At 40.9% G+C, this 19,268-nt stretch overlaps 1 protein-coding gene across 1 annotated transcript in view; it reads right to left on the minus strand.

Annotated features, from left to right (window-relative positions):
• ATP9A (ATPase phospholipid transporting 9A (putative)) overlaps positions 1–19,268 on the minus strand; it is a 62,664-nt gene that overhangs the window by 32,828 nt on the left and 10,568 nt on the right. Inside the window, exons 2-11 of the mRNA XM_062613949.1 lie at positions 18,842–18,986; positions 18,435–18,548; positions 14,972–15,080; positions 8,247–8,305; positions 7,340–7,391; positions 6,681–6,775; positions 5,424–5,504; positions 4,069–4,144; positions 932–1,008; positions 189–349 (exon numbers count right to left, since the gene is read on the minus strand). Of these exons, the coding sequence (XP_062469933.1) occupies positions 189–349; positions 932–1,008; positions 4,069–4,144; positions 5,424–5,504; positions 6,681–6,775; positions 7,340–7,391; positions 8,247–8,305; positions 14,972–15,080; positions 18,435–18,548; positions 18,842–18,986 (969 nt within the window). The remainder of the gene's footprint in view (positions 1–188; positions 350–931; positions 1,009–4,068; positions 4,145–5,423; positions 5,505–6,680; positions 6,776–7,339; positions 7,392–8,246; positions 8,306–14,971; positions 15,081–18,434; positions 18,549–18,841; positions 18,987–19,268) is intronic.

The raw sequence follows: 19,268 nt of genomic DNA on the forward strand, positions 1-19,268 counted from the left end.
TTATGTTTGAACAGTAACTCGATTTCTATTTTTGGGTTTGCTTAGCTGCCAAACGCCCCCCTCCGACGGGTTCCTGATCATCGATAGGCACCCGCCCCCCGATGCTTATGTGCTTGTTCACACCAGAAGCATGGAGGAAGACACAAAGCAGGAACTATTTTGCTGGGTAGAATTAGAGAACACCTTACCTAATGGGAATGATGTTTGAGAACAGAAGGAGAAATCTTATGATCTGAAGATACCAGCGGCCAGCAAAGTGCTGAAGGGCCACCATGACAAGTGAGACAACCACAAGGGCCCCAAATAGGATCTTGGTAAGACAGTTCACTTCCAGATCAAAAAGACCAATCTAAAGAAATGAGAGAGACATTTCAAGCACACAAATGAGGATGTCAGCGCAATGCAGTATTCACAAAGGAAATCAACTGCCAAAGAGCCATTCCCCACTGGCCAACATCTCTTTTAAAACACTACAAACATTTAAATTTACAAACAATACTGTTGCCAGCTTCTTAAACAAGACTTCCAGCCTTTGAAAGCAAAGCAAGGCATAAAGAGGTGTGAGAGGACTCCTGCTGCCAAAACCTGCTGTCTATATAAACATCCCTGCACCTTGTCTTAGCTTTGCTATAATAGAAGAATGCAGCAAAATAAGCTTTCCTATTCTAACTGGGACTATTTCATTATAACAGTATAAAACAATGGTTTTACCAATCTTGAAGTGGTAAGACACATGTATAACAGACCAAAAAAATAAGCAGAAACAGGTTCTGCTATGGTGACTATCTTAAATCACAAGCTGGAAGATATGAATCATTATTCCTGTGAAGCTGTCCCTATAGCATGTACATACAGCATTCGGAAGGATTTCCTTTAAAATATTACAAGTTTCTGCCTCTTTTTATGTATTATGACTCTTTCCTCACCATACCTTACTTCTTGGGTTTGAAGTGTTCATCACACTGCGTAGTTCCCTTCCAGTGTAGAGGACAACTCCTACAACAGTACCTAAAGAAAACCGAGCATGCATCAGCAGAAGATAACCAAGCTCCATTAGTTTTCACTATAAAAATACTTGTTGGATCCAAAGGCTTGACAGTTAGGAAGGATTTTTAGCAGGTTAATTTCAGAAGCAATAGCAACCAGAAATTAAAAATGGTACCTAAAATATAACACCTATGAAAACACAGACTTTGAACAGAAGATAACCTACAAACAGTCAGTTAAGACTTCAACCACGCTGCCCATGTGGCTGGACTTGATGCAGCATCACAGACTGCATCAACTAATGTGCATGGAAAGAGAAGTCAACTGCTTTGCTCTTTCCACTTTCCTTGACCCCCTTTTGATGTCACTTGTCTTGCTATAAATAGAAGTTGCTAAGGGTGGAGGATTTCTTGGTTTTCCTCCCACCAGCAAGAATCCCACTTAGGTGTGGGTAAGTTTGCCTTACACTAGATAGTGGTCCGTCAAAATTAAATCAGTGCTTTGGGCTACAGTTCTTTACTGGTGAAAGTTGCCACAATCACAGTAAAATCAATTAATTCCAACAGCTTTCAAAGACAGAATTACCTTATTTAAAAATCTACAATTTACTTAGTATTTGTTTAACTGCTGCTCATACTGAAAGGCGAATCATACCAACTCCTACCTTACTGTAACAGATGGAGCTGCTGGGAGCTTACCAGTGTATTTTAATGCTATGTCCCACAGTTGCTAAACAGCTGAGAGCAACAAAGTTCTTCCTTTTCTCAAAGAAACATAATACAGTTTAGTACCATAAATTACTGGATTTCTACCAACTTCTCTTACAGACTGTGCAAAAAGCCATAAAGAAAAAGCTATCTACCATCAAGAGTCTAAAAGCTGCTACTACCAAAGTCTGATTCTAGTGTTTTACTAGAAAATTTTAGGAGTCATTAAAAATGGAGAAAAACACCACTGAAAAAAGCATTCCAGCAAATACAGTGCTATTTTATGCTCTGCTATTTCCCTGCTCCCAAAGTTTGAACAAGCTTCAAGTGAATTATTTTTAAATAAGACTGATTCAGAAGAGGTGGTTTCTAATAATACACTGGGAAGCATTCCTTTAGAAAAACAAAACAAATCACCGGAGCCAGATGGCAGGTGATGGTGAGATCATCACAATTCAAATCAGCAGATGGCACAGCTACTCCAAACCAACTGCAAACAGTCAGAGTCAGACCCGTTCCTACTACAGCAGATGGAGAAAGCCACATACCTCTGCTACGTCTTACTAGCAAAGGCTGACCCAGCAAGATGGCATCACCACAAGTTGACAGCTTTCACTTAAAAGAATATTAATGTTTTTTTCCTAACTGGAATAACCTAAAACATGCTATTTATTATCGCCATAGGAGAAACAAAACTGAGTATTGTATTGATCAAGTCAGTCAAAACGAGAGGAAAAACCTGCCAGGGCTAGAAAACAGCTTGAAGGCAGACTGGTATGTATATAAAGAATGTTTCTAGTTGTTTTATGGCCACTCAGAACAGACTCAATTGCAGAAAGCATTTGCAATTATGAAAATATTTGCAAGCATTATTCCTATTAACTGAACTCAAAGACGTCTACCTACAAAGAACATTGTTCATATTTGGCAGGGAGGACTGGATTCCAACAGGAAGTTCATTTGGGCAAAGAGGAGGTTGTTGCTTGCCCTGATACAGAGACAAAGACCACCCAGGACTTCTACACAGCACTGAAGTAATGACCAGGTGAGGCAGAGCGTGCACTGTGTCCTCCTTCGGGGAAAAGCGCCTGCACCCACTTGTGTAATACACTCAGCTGAGTGTAAAGTAGAGGAAGAGCTTTGACAGCATTTGTCTCTGAATTCAGTAGAGCTCTTCACTGTAATACATTCCTATGTTAAACTTGGCCACTGCACTTTAATATCTGCAACAGTTCAAGTGCTGGTACAAATTAAAGCTTTGATACAAGAGGCAAGAAAGCACCGCTGGGAAAGGGTGCTGTGGGGAGAGGAGCCATACAGCACACAGTCACAAAACAAATGGCTTTCCACTTCTCCATCTATTTTGTTCAAAAGCAGGATGAGCTGAGACTCATGTATTAAGCAGTCTGATGGGTATCAAAAACTGCCAGGCTGACTACATGTGTCTGCACTCAGAGGGGAGGAAGGTAAGGTACCTAGTGCATGGCAATCACTAATCTATAAACAGAATTTACTTGGTTAAATTTTATTTGGACCTTGATTAAATTGTATTTGGACAACTAGCTTTTTTTACAATCTTGCTCACAGCACTGTGACAACACTGTAATACACTTCAAAGAAGAGTCAGAGCAGGATTAGATAGAAACATATAGGAATAAAATTTATTTACTGTTTTCTGCTTTTAAGACAGCAAATCAAAACCTTTTTGGTGCATCAAAAACATCTTCTGAAATTCAAACTCCTACCTATTATTATCAATTCTATGTACACCCTCATACCACACTGTCAAGGCTCTCCATCCAACAACTTTAATTCCAGAACCATATTACAGAATTTCACTCTCCTCCAGCTATTGCCCTGCAAACTTTGCAACACGCTGGACAGGAGAGGCACAAGGCTTTTACTTTGACAAGCCTCTACAAAAGGGCATTGATTAATCTCAAGCCTTGGGAGCTTACCGTATATAGAAGCCAAAATCTGTCAAAGAATTTATTTTTTTTCCTTTTTAAAAGTATATAAGACAAACTCAATGGAAGCACTTACCTGGAAATCTTTCATGTTAGCTTCTGTTACCAGAATCTATTTGACACCATTTCTGTTACAGATTAGGATGTCAATGTGGAGAGCAATTAAGTGCTATTCTGGTCCTAGATGCTAAAGTGCCCAAAGGCCACGCCAATTCTTTCACATCTAGGAATGTCCAAGAGGCAATTAGATGTCAGCTCAGCTCCCCAGAGGTGTTAGGACAAGTGGGAAACCTCATTCCAACTGCTAATTTCTCCAACTGACAGAGATTATTATTCCATTACAAAAAGACCTTTAAAAATTGTTAACATATTCCCTTAAAATAGATTTACACATGCCTCCATCTTACCTGATGCAATCACTGTGCTGGCCCACAGGGTGTTTTCTATACTTAAACTCTCATTTACTGGAGGGTCACTGTCTTCCTACACCAGGATAAAAGGAAAAATAACAGATTTGTCAGCAGTGCAAAAGATCAGTGTATGACAGAGTCATACAGAGCTGTTTGGAGGGGGCTACTGGGAGAGTTGGTAGAGGGCTTCTTGATAGGACGGAGGACTTTGATAAACCCAGGTAAATCTCTGGTTGGGTTAAACACATGACCACTTTCTTGCAGTGGAACAGAAGGACTGGGAAACCAAAACCAACCAACCAAAAAACCCTCCATCTATTAAGATACCTCTGCCTGCTGAATGTCCCCAGGAATCATAAACGAGAAAAGGATTTGTCAGCAGCTCTCCAGGGGCTACAGGAAACCATTCCCACAAGAAAGCACAACTGCTCTTAGGCACCAAAAGATTAATCCTACACAATTTTACCTTTGCATGAGAAAGGAAATTAATGTTTGTGCAGGCTTCTTTTACAAGAACTGCCTCCCCAAGCCACTCAAACTCCTCTTCCATGCCAGCACTATTAAACCAGATAAAACTGTGCCACATAAAGAGAAGAAGCCAAAACCTACAATTTTGAACTAAAATACCAGCAAACAACTTGTCTAAAGCTCCAATCTGTTACAAAATGATTTGTCCTCTGAAAGCTCCCCAGGGGAAATCCTTGAATTGAGATGCATTTTAAAATTTTCATAATCTCACCGAGAGGAAGAAAACCCAGCCTTTTGCCCCAGGAAGCCAATGCAGCTTCCCAGCAAGACAAGAGATATGTATTTTAACAGTGATACTTCACAATGGCTCTGAGCTGCTGCCCTCTGAAATAGGGGACAGACACAGAACTGAGTTCACACAGCTTGCATGCAATGGAGGGCAAAGACCCAACTGATTCAGAATTAAGACTGCTATTGCCTGACCTAGTTAAGATCCTCTGTCTTTTCACAGTTAAAGGATTTGAATCCTACAGAGTCCATAGTGGTCCAGGTTTCCTTCTGAACAGGCACCACTAATACACAACTACCAATCTGTCAGAGAGTTCAGGTCTAATACCTTCAGAGTAAGATCCTCAATTCCAAACAGCCTATGACATTGTTTCCAAGTCAAAGCTTCAATAATTGTATTTTTCTTTCAGATTTGATGGATTTTATGAAGGAAAAGTTAAAAAAAAATAAATAAAGACAGAAAAAAAAAAACAAACAAGAAGGAATGAGAATACAGACTTCACTTTCTCCTAAAAAAATTGGCAGCCTGGTAGCATTCAACAAGCTTGCATAGTGAACACTATAGATATGATTTCAAGTATGTCAACAAGACTCACCCTTGTGAAGGTCCCCACGAAGTTATGTATATCAATATTGGGTTCTTCCGCATATACGTAGGATCGGATTTGCAGCAGTTCCTGTAAAAGCCATGTTTCGGCAGACAGTTAGGCAACCACATTTTAATGATGTTCAAATGCTTCTACCAAAATACTTTGAGCAAGAGTTATTTATCAAGTTAAGATAATCACTAAATCATGTTACTTACTGGAACCCAGCTGTTTAAGAGAACATACAATTGATATACCAGCTTCACTGAAGAATATTTCTTGAACTGATGCCCGAGACTCCCGAGAGTTATTTAAATGTCAATGCCCTCATAACAGAAATTTCAGCCCAAATACTCAAGACAGCCTAGGACACTTATTACTTTGTAGCAAAGAAGGTTTGGACTAGTCTTCTAAAGTAACCAAGGAACAGTTGTCTCTAGGAACAGTTCTGTGGTGACAAGAAGATACACCAATCCTTCAGTGTTCTTCACTGCTGACTCCTACACATGCATGAATTCCATGGAAAGAATGCCTTGCTTCAAAGCCTTTGTATGAAATAACCTTGCACAGATAGAACACCAGTAATGCAGGTACTCTGATTCCTGCTTTTTCTTGTTTTCTTTTTAAAAAAACCAAAACAGTAACACACATCTACTTCAGCATGTGATTTTGCGGAACAGCACGATTTATGAAGATGCTTATTTCAGATCATACAGTAGGGCTTCCACGGTGACGCTACTCCTTTCATAAAGGCAAGCAATGAAAACTTAACAGCCTCTGAAGCCACTCCATGAACTGTGCCTCTGAACATCCTGCTGTGCAAGGAATGAAATGGAGCATCTGAGAAGTACCATCACCAATGGTGCCTATTCTACAGGACCTGCAGTAAGTTACTGCAATGGTCTCTGGAGAGAAAAAAGAAAACAGGAGCATCCTACTATTAGCCACCTTCTGCTGCAAGGTCATTCTCTAGCTGCCAACCCGGGTGCCTATCTGCAGAGCTCTGTGGCCACAGCCATGCAGCACAGAGACACCTAGCTTCACCTAACCTGAAACCTTGCCTGGAGCTTGGGAAGGGCTTGTTCAGCCTTATGTTTGTTGCCAAAGCTAATATTAGTGTAGCATGCGCTGAGGCCTGTGCAGAACAATGCCACATTAGCCCATTTCTCAAAACAGCCCATTAAGTGAAGCAGCACCCAAACATTTTTCAGGTCAAACAGATACACTTGTTTACCAAGTACAGTGTTTTGTACAAAGGCAGCTTACAGAAGCGGTTGGCAGCCTCTGAGTACAGGTAACAGGCAGCCGTAGTTTCCAGTCTGTCTCACCATCCAGCTGGTCAGTGCGAAGGAAGCAAGACCCTGCGGATTTTCAACACCAGTCAGTGCTCTTTCCAGATGTCTCAGGTACATCTATATGAAATGGCTTTATATCTACGACATCCTTCTTTCTTTACCAACAGTACCTGATTTCAAGTAATATCTGTGAATAACGTTAAGATACTCTTGCATCACACATTGATTTCCTTCCACTGGTCCAGAATACAGTGAGACTCTGCACTGTATCTTTAAGACATTTCAAATGTTCTCATTAGCCTTTGTGTTTTCCAATTCTTCTGATCAGACATTTCCTTACCCCACAATTAACAAAACAAACCTGAAGGGCAAGTAAAACTATTTACATCTAAAATGCAAACTGTTATGCAACCAGATTCATTTACCCTGGATTCAACCACCTACATTCCTTGACAAGCAAACAAAACCAGAGTTTTTGTCGAGAAGCGGTGGCCCATAAACCCATTTGAATCCTCTGTCTCTCTAAAATTTTACTATTATCTATTTCTTTCACGTTTCCAGAAGATAATTTTCTCTAAGCAACCAGTGAAAGGTTAATGGCTATTTTGACAATTGGTTCCAGATGTTTACCATTCTTCTCTGATGTCCTCAGGAAGATCATGTCAGCAGGGACTCGCTGGTTCTGTTAGGAGAAGAAAAGCCATTATTGTGTATACAGCCCTCCACGCGTGTGCAGCCGCCTTCCACAGCCCCACTGTGACAAGCAAAAGGGATATGGAAGAGAAAGAGGATTTCTTTGTCAAACTGAAGCTTGGTATTCATTTTGGTTTGAATCCTAAAAATCACTTCCCTGAAGAATTCCAAGTACAGAATAATAACTGGTGCCAGCTCCCACTGACCAGACCAATCAGCTACTAGGTTTACAAAAGGGCTAGTGAGTAATTCTAGAAGTATGAAGACATTTTAAACTAATGCTGGTTTTGTTTCAAGAAGGCCCATGCTAGAAGAAAGCACGTATCTCAAATCTACAGCTACTATTCTCCTCTTCTTCGTACTGAATATTTTCATATTGATGGTTTTTGAGGTCATAGCTGCTTCCACAGAGTGTGAAAACAAAAATCAGTGGCTAAAAAAACCCACACAAACTTGTAGAAAGGAGGAAATATACCTGTAACAAGCGACTGTATCTCCCAATACTTGTGCTGCTTACACGCAAAGCAAAATCTGGACCTTGCATTGGTATCAAGTGTTTAACCTGTGTCCCACAGTCACAGATAGAACCAGGGAGGCTTTTTGTCTTGATATAGTGTAAGTGGAAAAATTAGGTTATTGCCGCATATCTACAGATTTGCACTCATTTGTAAAGATGACAAGGCTGTACTGGGGGGAGCAGAAACCCTGGAAAGTTATTAAATATTTTAACTAGTGCTCATTACTTGATGTTCTAAGCCTATATAAAACAAATATGACTTCAAAACATCTCATTTTCTATGGTCTTGCAAAAAAGTACACAAAAACAATACACATAAAGACTAACCTTTTCAACAATGATGAGGTCGCCTACTTGTATATTAGAGCTCTTCACCTTCACAGTACCTGCAAAGGAAAGTTATCAGTGCATCAGAGCAGCAGTAGCGCAGGGTTTGTGGGTGCTGTGCAGTGCTCCTTACATCCCTTTCTTCCACCTCACTATTCTGGAGAAAATGGGTAATGTTTCTGTTACAAGAATTAAGCAACACTGCCCTGTAAAGACTCATCAAGCCCGTAGCTCCCACTGAGTAAAGCACTGGGTCTCAATCTGTGAAAAGGGCTGAAAGCTCTCATCTATCAGCTCCAGATCTCACCCTTGGCTGCAGGAATCCCCGATCACTCTCTGGCAACCACTCTGAAACAAGCCCTTATGTTGTACCACTTAACCCAAGAATTCAAAAACACTTTGTGTCAGGCAGAAAACAGAAGCAACCATAGGAAAATTACAGTAGGGAACCATCAGCTCCCAACTTCTTTCCCTTAAGCAGCTGAAAGTTTAAAGCTCAACACTCAAGCCAAGATCTAGAAGCTGTAAGGTACAATGGGCCCATCTTAAAGAATAGGCTCATTTCCTTCCACACCACAGCTCTTGTATCTGGCTCAGCTCTACCACCTCTCCGTCGCCTCTCAATGGACACAGCCTGAACAAGCCCTGTAGAGTACAGGTCCTACAGAAAACACGTAAATATTTATTTCTTTGCAGCTGTCAAACATTTCCCAGTTGCTTTAAAACAGGGGATTAATTTAACAATTGGCTAGTAATTTTAAATCATTAGCCAGCTCGAGATTTGGCTTCTCAGAGTAACTAGTGATTTATAATCAGTTAATTTGAACCCTGCCTCTATGTGTCTGCCTGTTATATTTCAACAAAAGACTCTTTAATCTGCTGTGATTTGAGTGGAAGTGGGGGAGGCACGTGGAGCTCACCCCAGCATGGACAGCACCCCTACTGTACCTCGAAATTCATGGGCTAACTGGCCAGATAGCAGCTCAGGGGGAAAGAACGGGGAAGGGAGGGGGGATAGAAATTAGCACAAAGCACAAAGGTCACTAGGATTTTACTACTGGCAGTCCCTTCATTAGCATCCTTCTCAGGATATGCTTCAGTGTTTCTGCTCCAAATTAACAATGAAAGCCATTCTGGGCTCCCAGCAGCCTGCTGCTTTGGTGACACACTGTGTGCTTAACAACATGCTTCATCACTGCTGCTAATAAATGCAGACTTCCTTACATGCTGTAATTATTCCTACAAATTATAAGCAGTCATGGCCCATTTCACAAATATCTCATAGGTCTTCCATGGATTCTAGGTTTTGCCTTGTGAGATTTTTAGTTAGAAAAAAAGGTAAACAAAATGAATGCTGGGCTAAAGACATCTCTGCCGGGGCAGGAAGCATACCAGGGATTAAGAGTCCATTACGCAGAGGCTTGAAAAGAAAAGCCGCACTCCAAGAGGATCAAAAAAAGCATCCCTGGCAGTCTTCTGTATGGGCTACACAAAGTTAGGTACTATGACACTAAAAGGGTCTGACAGATAACATCTCTTCCTCCCCTTTTAATACGGTTATTCACAAAACAACAAAAAGTGCTTTTGAATATTCTCCTGTGCAAAGAAGGGAAAAAGCCCCCATGTGCTCTCCCCACACAGGAACAGCAATTCCTAAACCACTGTGCTCTTGGAAGGAGAGGTGGATTTGTTTAACCATGTTTTATGTATTTCTCTTAAAGAGAAAGGATTTATTCGGTAACTGTCAGTGTAGGAAGTACTATCTGCAGGGTTCAGGAATAGAAACTTATTTTTGTAGTGCTTTCCTTAATGATGTAAATTAATGCTGGAAAAGAAAAATTAACACCTGGGCAAAGCTACAACATGATGATTTCCTATCATTACACACATAAAAGGCTTTTTGGATCATTATTCCTAAAGCAATTATCATCTGCTTTTAAATATTTCCAATTTGAGAAAAATCAAAGCAGCTGGAGCAGATTTGTCTTGCTCAATAACCCTCCCAACCTCAGCTGTTTTAAGGTAAAAGAAAGAGAGGACCTTTCTAACCAATGCACATTTTTATAACTCCTGTATAAATGAGATGCCCTATTTGGGTAGCAAAGCTAATTTTGCTTTTCCAGCCATACTCCTGGCCTCTCATGGATGAGATCTCTGCAGTATATACCACACGTCCTGCTAAGAAGGCATGGGACCAGATGTTTCCTTTGACTCAGGACTCCCATAAAGCAACTTACTTGAATTAGTTTTATTTTGATCTTGGGAATTCTGTAATCCCTTTTTCTTTCTAGGGGGAAACTCCCTCCTAAACATTAGATGCTCTCATGCATGTTTAAGAAATTAGCTAATAACACAACTGCTTCATTTCCCAGTATTGCTCTGCTAATTAAGTATTTCTGGAGTAATAAATTACTGCTTTTATAAATGCACCTAAAGAGCTTCTTCTAAATACACACAGGTTTATTTAGCACTTACAGTGCTAAATACTGTTCATATTTTCTGAAGTTAATCAGAATACAAGTAGGTAATTAAAACAGTTTTAAAAAGCAACTAGTCTTGATCTCTTATGTGAACAAAACCCTCTGCTCTTCAAATGGGATTGGTATTTGCTTCATTCTTTGCTGTATCCTGACAGTGAAAACAAAAAAGTAAACATAACAGAATGCAAACAGTTTGTTCCAACTTAAGCTCTGGCCTTTGAAATGATTACAAAACCTGCAGTGTGATGGATGTACCATAAAGCAGATTATTTAAATACAGCCAGAAGAAATGCCTTTTTCTACCATGTGAACACTTAAGATTTCACAACAGCTCTGCAGAGCTTCACTAAGGTACAGCTCAAAACACTTAATTTGGAATTAAAGACAAAGCCAGAGGTTTGTTAGAACTAATTAAATGCATCTCTAAGAACAAAAAAGGTTGTTTGGATGTGCTGCACCAAACTTCTGGCTTTTGCAGCCTCATGCTGTATAAACTGTAGAGCAGGACTCAGAGGGTTTGGGAAAATATTGTTTTTATATGGCTGGTAAATGCCAATGATCTGTATCTTAAGTAGCACCCCTCAGTAGGAGGTCTCTTCCCATTTCTTTCTGTGGAGTTTCTCTCTATTATGCAGTGTTACCCGGGGAGGGGGGGCTGAAAGAGAAGAAAAACAAACCAGGAATTTGCAAGCCCAGTTCTAGCTTTCTATCAAGCAGAAAGTCAGCACACAGACTTCTGCACACAAGGAGGCTTGTGGGTTTATGAATAGGGGATTGAAATCTGATTATTTTTTATTACAATCCAAACAACTGTCCTGTAAATGGAGAACTTTCCATTTTTAAAAATGCTTTCCAGAAGTCTGCTGGTTTCATCACTTTGGAAAATAAAAGGATCGTATCGCCAGAAAAAGAGGCTCAGGGTGGAGGTTTTTTGACGTTACATGAAATAAAGGAACGCAAAAAATATAATCCTGTCTACTCAGCCTCACGCTACCCTCCAAAAAGATTAGTCCCCAGAATTTAACAACTATATGAGAAGATGTGACCCAAGCGGATTCTTCCTTTTTCTCTACAAAGCAAGCAGCTTAGTGAATCTTAAAAAGCTTAACAAGAAGAGTGTGTGAAACAAGTTTATGTACAGCAGCAAACCTGCAAATCCAAACTACGCGCCAGAGGTGGGGACCAGGCTGCCAGGAGTGCTGGAGCTGTTGTGCTCCTGACTGGAGGCAGGAGCTGTGCCCAGCCACTCCAGCCCTGCCTCTGCTCAGGGCACAAGGAACTGCACACAAAGGGGACAAGAGGATCTCGGTTTGGGAAAGCACTTAAATCTCTGCTTACTTCTATCCCTATTCAAAACTGCGTATAAGCAAGTGCTTAAGTCTGCCTGACTTCATTCAGACCTAAGTATGTATTTACATCTGTGAGGTTGCACTGGGAGGCCAGGGTTAGAGATGGGAGAAGCTATTCTCCATTCACCTTAACTGCAGCTTAGTGCAAATACTCAGGAGAAATAAAAAATAGCTTGGAGAAAGTGCTCCATTAGATCCATTATAGCCAATCTTCAAGACACCAGTGCTCAGTGTCAAGCCTCACCAAATCTCCCTCTCCCAAACCACTGGCTTTAGAGGTGAAACTATTGTGAAGTTTGAAAAAAAAATAATAATACATATAGCAACACTTCAGATGGCTTTTGTGCATCCGTAGCCTTCTGCCCCTATTCAGTACAGGGCTATGCCAATATCCTGAAGCATGAACTGTGCTATTTAACGCAAAAAAAGGCAAAAAGCCCGTAAAAGTCCAAGGCAAAACCTGGAGTTTTATCACTCACATTGAAAACTAAAGGTAAAGATGAGCTGTTCTCAACTTATTCTGATTCCTTCAAAGCTTGCCTACTTTCCCCAACTGTATTAATACGTATGATAAACCAAAGCCAACACTCTTCCATCCCCCCTCAGCCATGGTGGCTGCACAAGGTACTTTCCTGCTTCTAGGTTTTTAATCAGTGGAAAAGCAGATGCTCAGGTCTCCTGAAAAGTTTGAATACTGAGATTCAGAGAAAGACAGAAAATTACTTTTCTCCCCAAACCACAAGACAATCACAAATAATTTCCTGTGGCTTTCCTCATCAAAACTATACTGCTGGAGAGTCTCGCTCCTGTTTCTGCACCAAATTCATACTAAATAAAGTGCCTTAAGATTTTCAGCTATTTCCCAGCTGCCAATCCTCCTTGGTTTCTTTCAGAAAATTAGAAAAGTTAAAGGACTGGGGGGAGGGAAATCATTCATGGGAAACGTAACAGCAATATGAAAAGAACTAAAGGAGAGGTCAGGCCCCTTATAGATCATTGAATAGAATCCAGAAGGCAACTCTTTTACATCTTTAAATAGATCTAGTACACCCCTCTCGGATGAAGCTTTTGTTGGTTGCCAAGCATTTTAAGTGTTGTCATAAGAACATGTTATTAAAAGGGGATTTAATATTCAGAAACTCAAACTCCCTAGTTCGGAGTTGCCTCATAATTCCCGGCATGTGAAATACATACAGCCTTAAGCAATTATGTTTTAAAAGCAGCCTTATTCCTAAAAGTGTAAGTGTTGAAAGAAGCATATTTTTACCACACCCAGTTCACAGCATCTTAATTCAGGGGTATAAACCTTCACAACAAAGAAACTGGAAACGAAAAAAAAAGAAGTTGCTTAACTTCAGTTCATTCCCTTGTTAAAAACAAAGCCCTGGCCTCACCATCATTGTCATGGTATTAGGAGAAACTCCATAGCAAGGCAGCATTCTATTTTTCAAATGAGAATTTAAATGTCTTTGTTAGGTATGGCACAGCTATAAACAATGGCCAGAGCCAGGGATCAGACACAGCTGAGGCGCAGCCTGGGCTCACTCATAAGTGAGGTCTCAAACTCCTCACAGTTTGAAGAAGGGGCAATATTGAGGAACTCACCAATATTGAGGAACTACACCAACTGCTGCTAACAGAAGCACAAAAGCTGGGGTAACATATCACACAGTCTCTTTTAGCAAAGGACTTGCATGAAGTAAGTCCCTGTCTGGTACAACACAGAAAAAAAATATGAAACTCAACAGGTACTGCACGTTCGGTAAGTGATGGAACACGTCATTACATCAAGCAATTCACTTTAACACATGCACTCACAAGCTCCTTCAGTACACAGAGTAGTTAACTACGACTTGTGGTACATGTGCTCAAAGGGTCCTGAGTCCTAAGACACCAGAACATAGGCTACCTTCACCCCCACTAATTGACTCTCCCTCTGCATAACCATCGCCTGACAGTTTCACAGACCTAGTTTAATTCTTCCAGTAAACTGCTTTTGGAGATGATCAGCCTGTGTGGATCCTCCTCCCTTTTTTAAGCACACATTTATTGTTTCCACTGAAGAATATATATTGGTACCTTTCACCGACAGGGCAAGAAAAAACACACACGGGGGAAGATGATCTGGTTTTGGTAACAGTGTAACACAAACAAACAAGTAGAACCCAGACATCATATCACATCTACTATAGCTCCATTCTTGTTTTCTTCCTACTATGCTGATTGCTTTATTTGCCTTCATCTATACAACTTTACAGAGTGCTTCTCTCACGTCACAGCTTTGCAGGAAGGAAAACGCATTTTCCTTCTGGAAACACCCACCTCCACAACCTAGAGCAATTCAGATCCAGTTTCATTTTCTTTGGTGACTCCAATCACGAAGAAGGGACAATAACTGCGATGATGTTTTGGTCTACACTAGAGTTCCGAGCAAGCAGGGTTTAGAACTATCCCATCAGCAACTTGGAAGTTCACCCCTGCCTGGCGCTGGCTGCAGTGACCTCCCAGCCAACCGAGCAGTCTCCTGCACATGTAAACGCATGGGGCTGCCCTCTCCCCATGCCCTGAAGCTGCCAAGATGATGCTCTGCAGTTATTTGAAGCAATTAACACACACTCGCCTCACATTAGCTGCTCATCTCCCTAGGAAACCCTCAGCAAAGCCCAGCATCCACCACACCCTGGCAAGGAGCCATCCGTGAGAAGCCACCCGGCCCCCCGACGGTGCAGGAGCAGCAGCGTGGCCACAAAGCCACGTGCCTGCGAGCCCATAACCCCCTCCCCGCTCCTTGAACTCTGCTTCTCCAACTGTCAGCAGCATTTGATTGAGTTGCAACCCCCGGTGCTGCCGCGGCCGCGCCGGGATGCAGCGGGCACGCTGGAGCCGCCGAGCCGACCTCTCGCTGTGAGCTTGCTGTAGATCTGCGAGTTCACTTCCTTGTCGCGCATGTAACATCTGATCTCCTCCGCGGCCTCTCGGATGACGGTAACAGCAAGCACAAATCCCTAAAAGGAGCATGGAGGGGGGAACAGAATGGATGCAAAGGTCAGGAAAAGAAATCACATCTGCCTCTAATAAGAGCAGCATTTATCAGTACCAATGCCAACAATCTGCATTTCCTTATTCTATCTTCTCTCACTAAATCATTATAGTGATGTTATGTGCTGCTGAGTGGAACTCCCAATAGCAAACTGACAACAGACCTGTTGTTTAAAAAACCCTGTGTTTTTTTTTCCTCAGCATTACCACGATGCTCTGCCAGTACCTCCCCAAAAAAATCTTTGTGAAATTTATCTTAAGAGTTTAAATAACACCCACTGCACATCACAGGTGAGTAACCAAGACTGAGAGGGGTTACACGAAAGTGCAGTGTAACACAGGATCCCTCAAATCTCAATCCATCACAGAGCCATCAAAATTAGCTCATCTAACCTGGGAGATTTCTTTATATAGGAATCTATAGGAACACTTTTTCCTATATACAGATATAATGCATGTGTATTCATGTGTATGTATACATACACTCAACCTACACAAATAAGCACCCTAAATACATTAACGTGAACTCCTCATAGTATAATTACATATTTGCCTAATTAGGGTTTCAGTCCTACTTTTCTGTGGATCTGAGAAGACATTTTATTCCTCTTGTCATGAGGAAAATGCCCACATCACATCATTCACTATCCATATAAAAAAAAAACCAAATGAACACAAAATTCTTGATGGGGCTAGTACTACAAAGCAGATTTTTCATTAGGCACTATTCAGCTCAGGCTCACTGAACAGTTAAAACACTCTTCATTCATTACAGAAGAAAAATGAACTTTTTACAACCTATATGCTTGAAAATTGCAACCACATACTGACTGCTAATAAGAAACTTCTTTATTTTAACAAGGGGGCAGGGTGATGTTAGAAACTGGGGGTTACATGAAAACCACATGAAAATATCTGTAAATAACCACCTATGCAAACAGGAGGCTTTGCCAGTGGGTTGTAATTTCCAGCTTTAAGTAACCTCATTTTTAGAAAGAACAGCTATGCACACTCCTCCAAAAACTGTGTGTATGAGCTCTTAAGCTGGGCCTTGCTATGGAGCATCACTGACACTAAATAACAATTCAAATGCTCACATATTTTAAAACAAAGAAAAATGCTGATGAATGACCTAAGAACTACTAAGATGGAAGGAGAGCAGTTTCCTTAATTATTAAAACACTGAGGTACTTCACCTGCCGGTTCTCACAACCCTATAATAAACCCACAGAGTCCCTAATTCTAGTAGTATGACCTAGATTAATTAATGTCAGTATTTAAATGCAATGTCGTGGGTTTCTGCAGTATTTAAAAATTAAGACACATGAAGAAAAACCCAAGGATGGGCAATCATTTTCTTAAAAAATGCCTGTATCCAATCCTCTATTTACAAACATTGAAAGTAATAAGCCATTAATGCGGTATTTTCAGAGAAACATTTCACCCCCCAGCATTCAGTACCACAACCATGTGTTCTGCACAACTGTGGAAGATATCTTACCCATAATCAACAGATCAAGGAAAGAATGGACATTTCTATTTACAAGTGGCATTTGTGCCTTTAGCTAGAAATTCCTATCCGCTTTCCAAAATAAAACACAAAAGCATCAGTTATTTTCAACTCATGTTTCAGCTGCTTGAAGAGTCTTCAAATAATCACCCCAAAATATTCCCACATGTGCTGACTCACTGTGTCATCTCATATATCATTCCATCCCCAACACTCACATTAGCAGCCAGTAATGAACAAAGACCTTTCTTATCCTGCTTTCTGGCAGCTCATATGCCAAATTCTAATTGCTCACCTGGCAAAGACAAGTCTTAACTGCTTATAGAAAAGCCAGAGAGATCCTCTGTGTGCATGTATACTTTATTTACAGGACAGGATCTTATGAAACTATCAATAGAGTCATACAGCAAATGCAGCATGGCATACACTTGAGGGAGAATTCAGTGCGATCCAGCCTTTAACACAAACAGATTTTTAGCAGCAATATCCCAAAGCTTTCCCCTTTGCTTCTTTCTGAATTTTAGCAGGAATTTCACTGTTCTGAAAGTATAAGGGGAAGAAAATAAGTTTCCTTTGTCACTCCTGAGCTCCCTCAATACAGCCACAGATTTTTACCACCACCATTTCTCAAATCACTGCATAAGTAGTGTCTTGAAAGAGCCCTGTGCTTTTTATTTAAATCAAATTTCAGTTGGGTTTATGTCATTTCTTTAAAGTAAAAAGGATGTCTGTCTTGGGAGATTTTCAAAACTCAGATGAGTTAAACCAACCTAAGTTTAAAGACAGCCATGCTTTGAGCAGACAGTTGGAACAGAGGTCCCCCTGAACCAAAATTATTCTACAATACTATGAGCTGAAGTGCAGCAGAGCAGCTTTTCACATAGAAAAAGAAGTAAGTTTTACTGTGATAAAAAATGTAAGTACATATATTTAAGCATTTAAGCTGTTTAACTGGCTCACACAGTGCATTTTGTAGATTTAAGAAGCCGATTCCATGCAACTATTCCTTTTTCTGCACCGGAGTTTCTGCCTCAGAACTGGTTATTATTGATTTCCTTTCATTACAGGTGAAACACACGGCTATCAAAGGGCAAGTAGTTTTCAGGAAGGAAAGAGTATCTGCACCTTGAGCCAGTATAGACATCTCCATATATTGATTTTTATACATGGGAGGTTTGTGGTGGTGGGCTTCTCAGTTTTCTCATTTGTTTTTTACAATGTAGTTAAACTATGAAGCAGCCTGTTGACCTATCCCAAGGCAGCAGGTCAAACTGTTTGACAGGGGAGCATAATTTGCCATCGTTGCACATATGGCCACTCATTAAGGTCACTTTTGAAAGGTGCCCCTTGTCCTTTGCTGCTGTTGCCAGGCTGGTCCAGGCTCCCATAAGCGTGGATCACCCAAGGAGGGTGCAATGCCCCATGCAGACCTACCATGAGCACACCCTTTGTTTAGATGCAGCTGTGAACAGCACAAACATTGCCAGGGAAAGATATTTGCTCCAGCCTCCATTTGTTTTCTCATGTTATTCACAAAGGCCTGCTGGCCTTGCAGTCACTGCATCCAGTGATGAGAACTCTGTGCCCATTAACATCTCACAAATGAACAAGTTGGGGGCAGAGTCCTCTCACATCCCTGTGAAACCTCTACAAAATAAAGCTTAAGTCCAAAACAGGCATCTACAATACAACACATACAGTGTAAGCCTGAAGAAATAAGCTAACAAAATTAGTTATGGTGCAAACTTCCACCCTACAGAAAGGGCAGCACAAGAAACTTTCTTGAGTAAATAAGCCATAAATGACCTACCAGAGGAACCCAGTATGTGTAAAGTGCGCCAAGCCTCATTTCAACGACAAATTGAGAGCAGGCCAAAAGCAAGAAATAAAGGTTGAAGAAGTATTTGAACTGGTTGAACAGCACCTAAAAAGAAAAAAGGGAAGAGAGTAATGAAGCTCAAAAGTTATGAATATTAAACTAACTATCAAAAACATTTTTCTATGCTACTTTAGTGTCTAAATAACTTAGGGCAGCGTTAAAGTAGTCCAGGACAGATCAGTGTCTGGTTTGCTGCTGCCCTAAGGCAGCCTTTGAAGGAGGCCGACCAAATACAACCTAAAAGAAGCTCCAAGTTCTGCATCTGTCTACTGTAAAACCACTGAAATTAGGGAAAGCTTTCAGGTGGGATAAGGAAAAGCAACTTTCCTCACACTTACCCCAGGGAGAAATGTAAAAAAGTTGTACTTTTGATTGTTGATAACATTGCGAGGGTATCTCTGGTCTCTCTTCTCTGGATGGCCAAGCCAAACTGTACGAGGCCTCGGGTCTCTCCTTCCACAGCATCTTAAGCACTGACAACACCTATAGAAGGAACATTAATTAATAAGTTAATTTTTAACATAATTCTCTGATACACACACACCCCCCAGACCCTTGCCACCAGCCAGCACAACAGCTGAGCATCACTTCTTTCTCAGTCACCCCTTCTGGTGAGACTAGACTTTCTACCAAATACAGCCACTGCAGACCTGCCTTGCAGTCTACTGAGCTGCGAGCAAACATCTCATATGGTGTTGGAGCCATTACTACATCTTTGCTTTCAAGAAACCAACGTATGGAGAAGCATGGACCAATCACTGCCGA

This window comes from Pezoporus occidentalis, unplaced genomic scaffold, assembly GCF_034315485.1.
Source record: "Pezoporus occidentalis ecotype Australia unplaced genomic scaffold, CSIRO_AGI_Poc_V1 ctg171, whole genome shotgun sequence".
NCBI classification, from domain to species: Eukaryota; Metazoa; Chordata; class Aves; order Psittaciformes; family Psittacidae; genus Pezoporus; species Pezoporus occidentalis.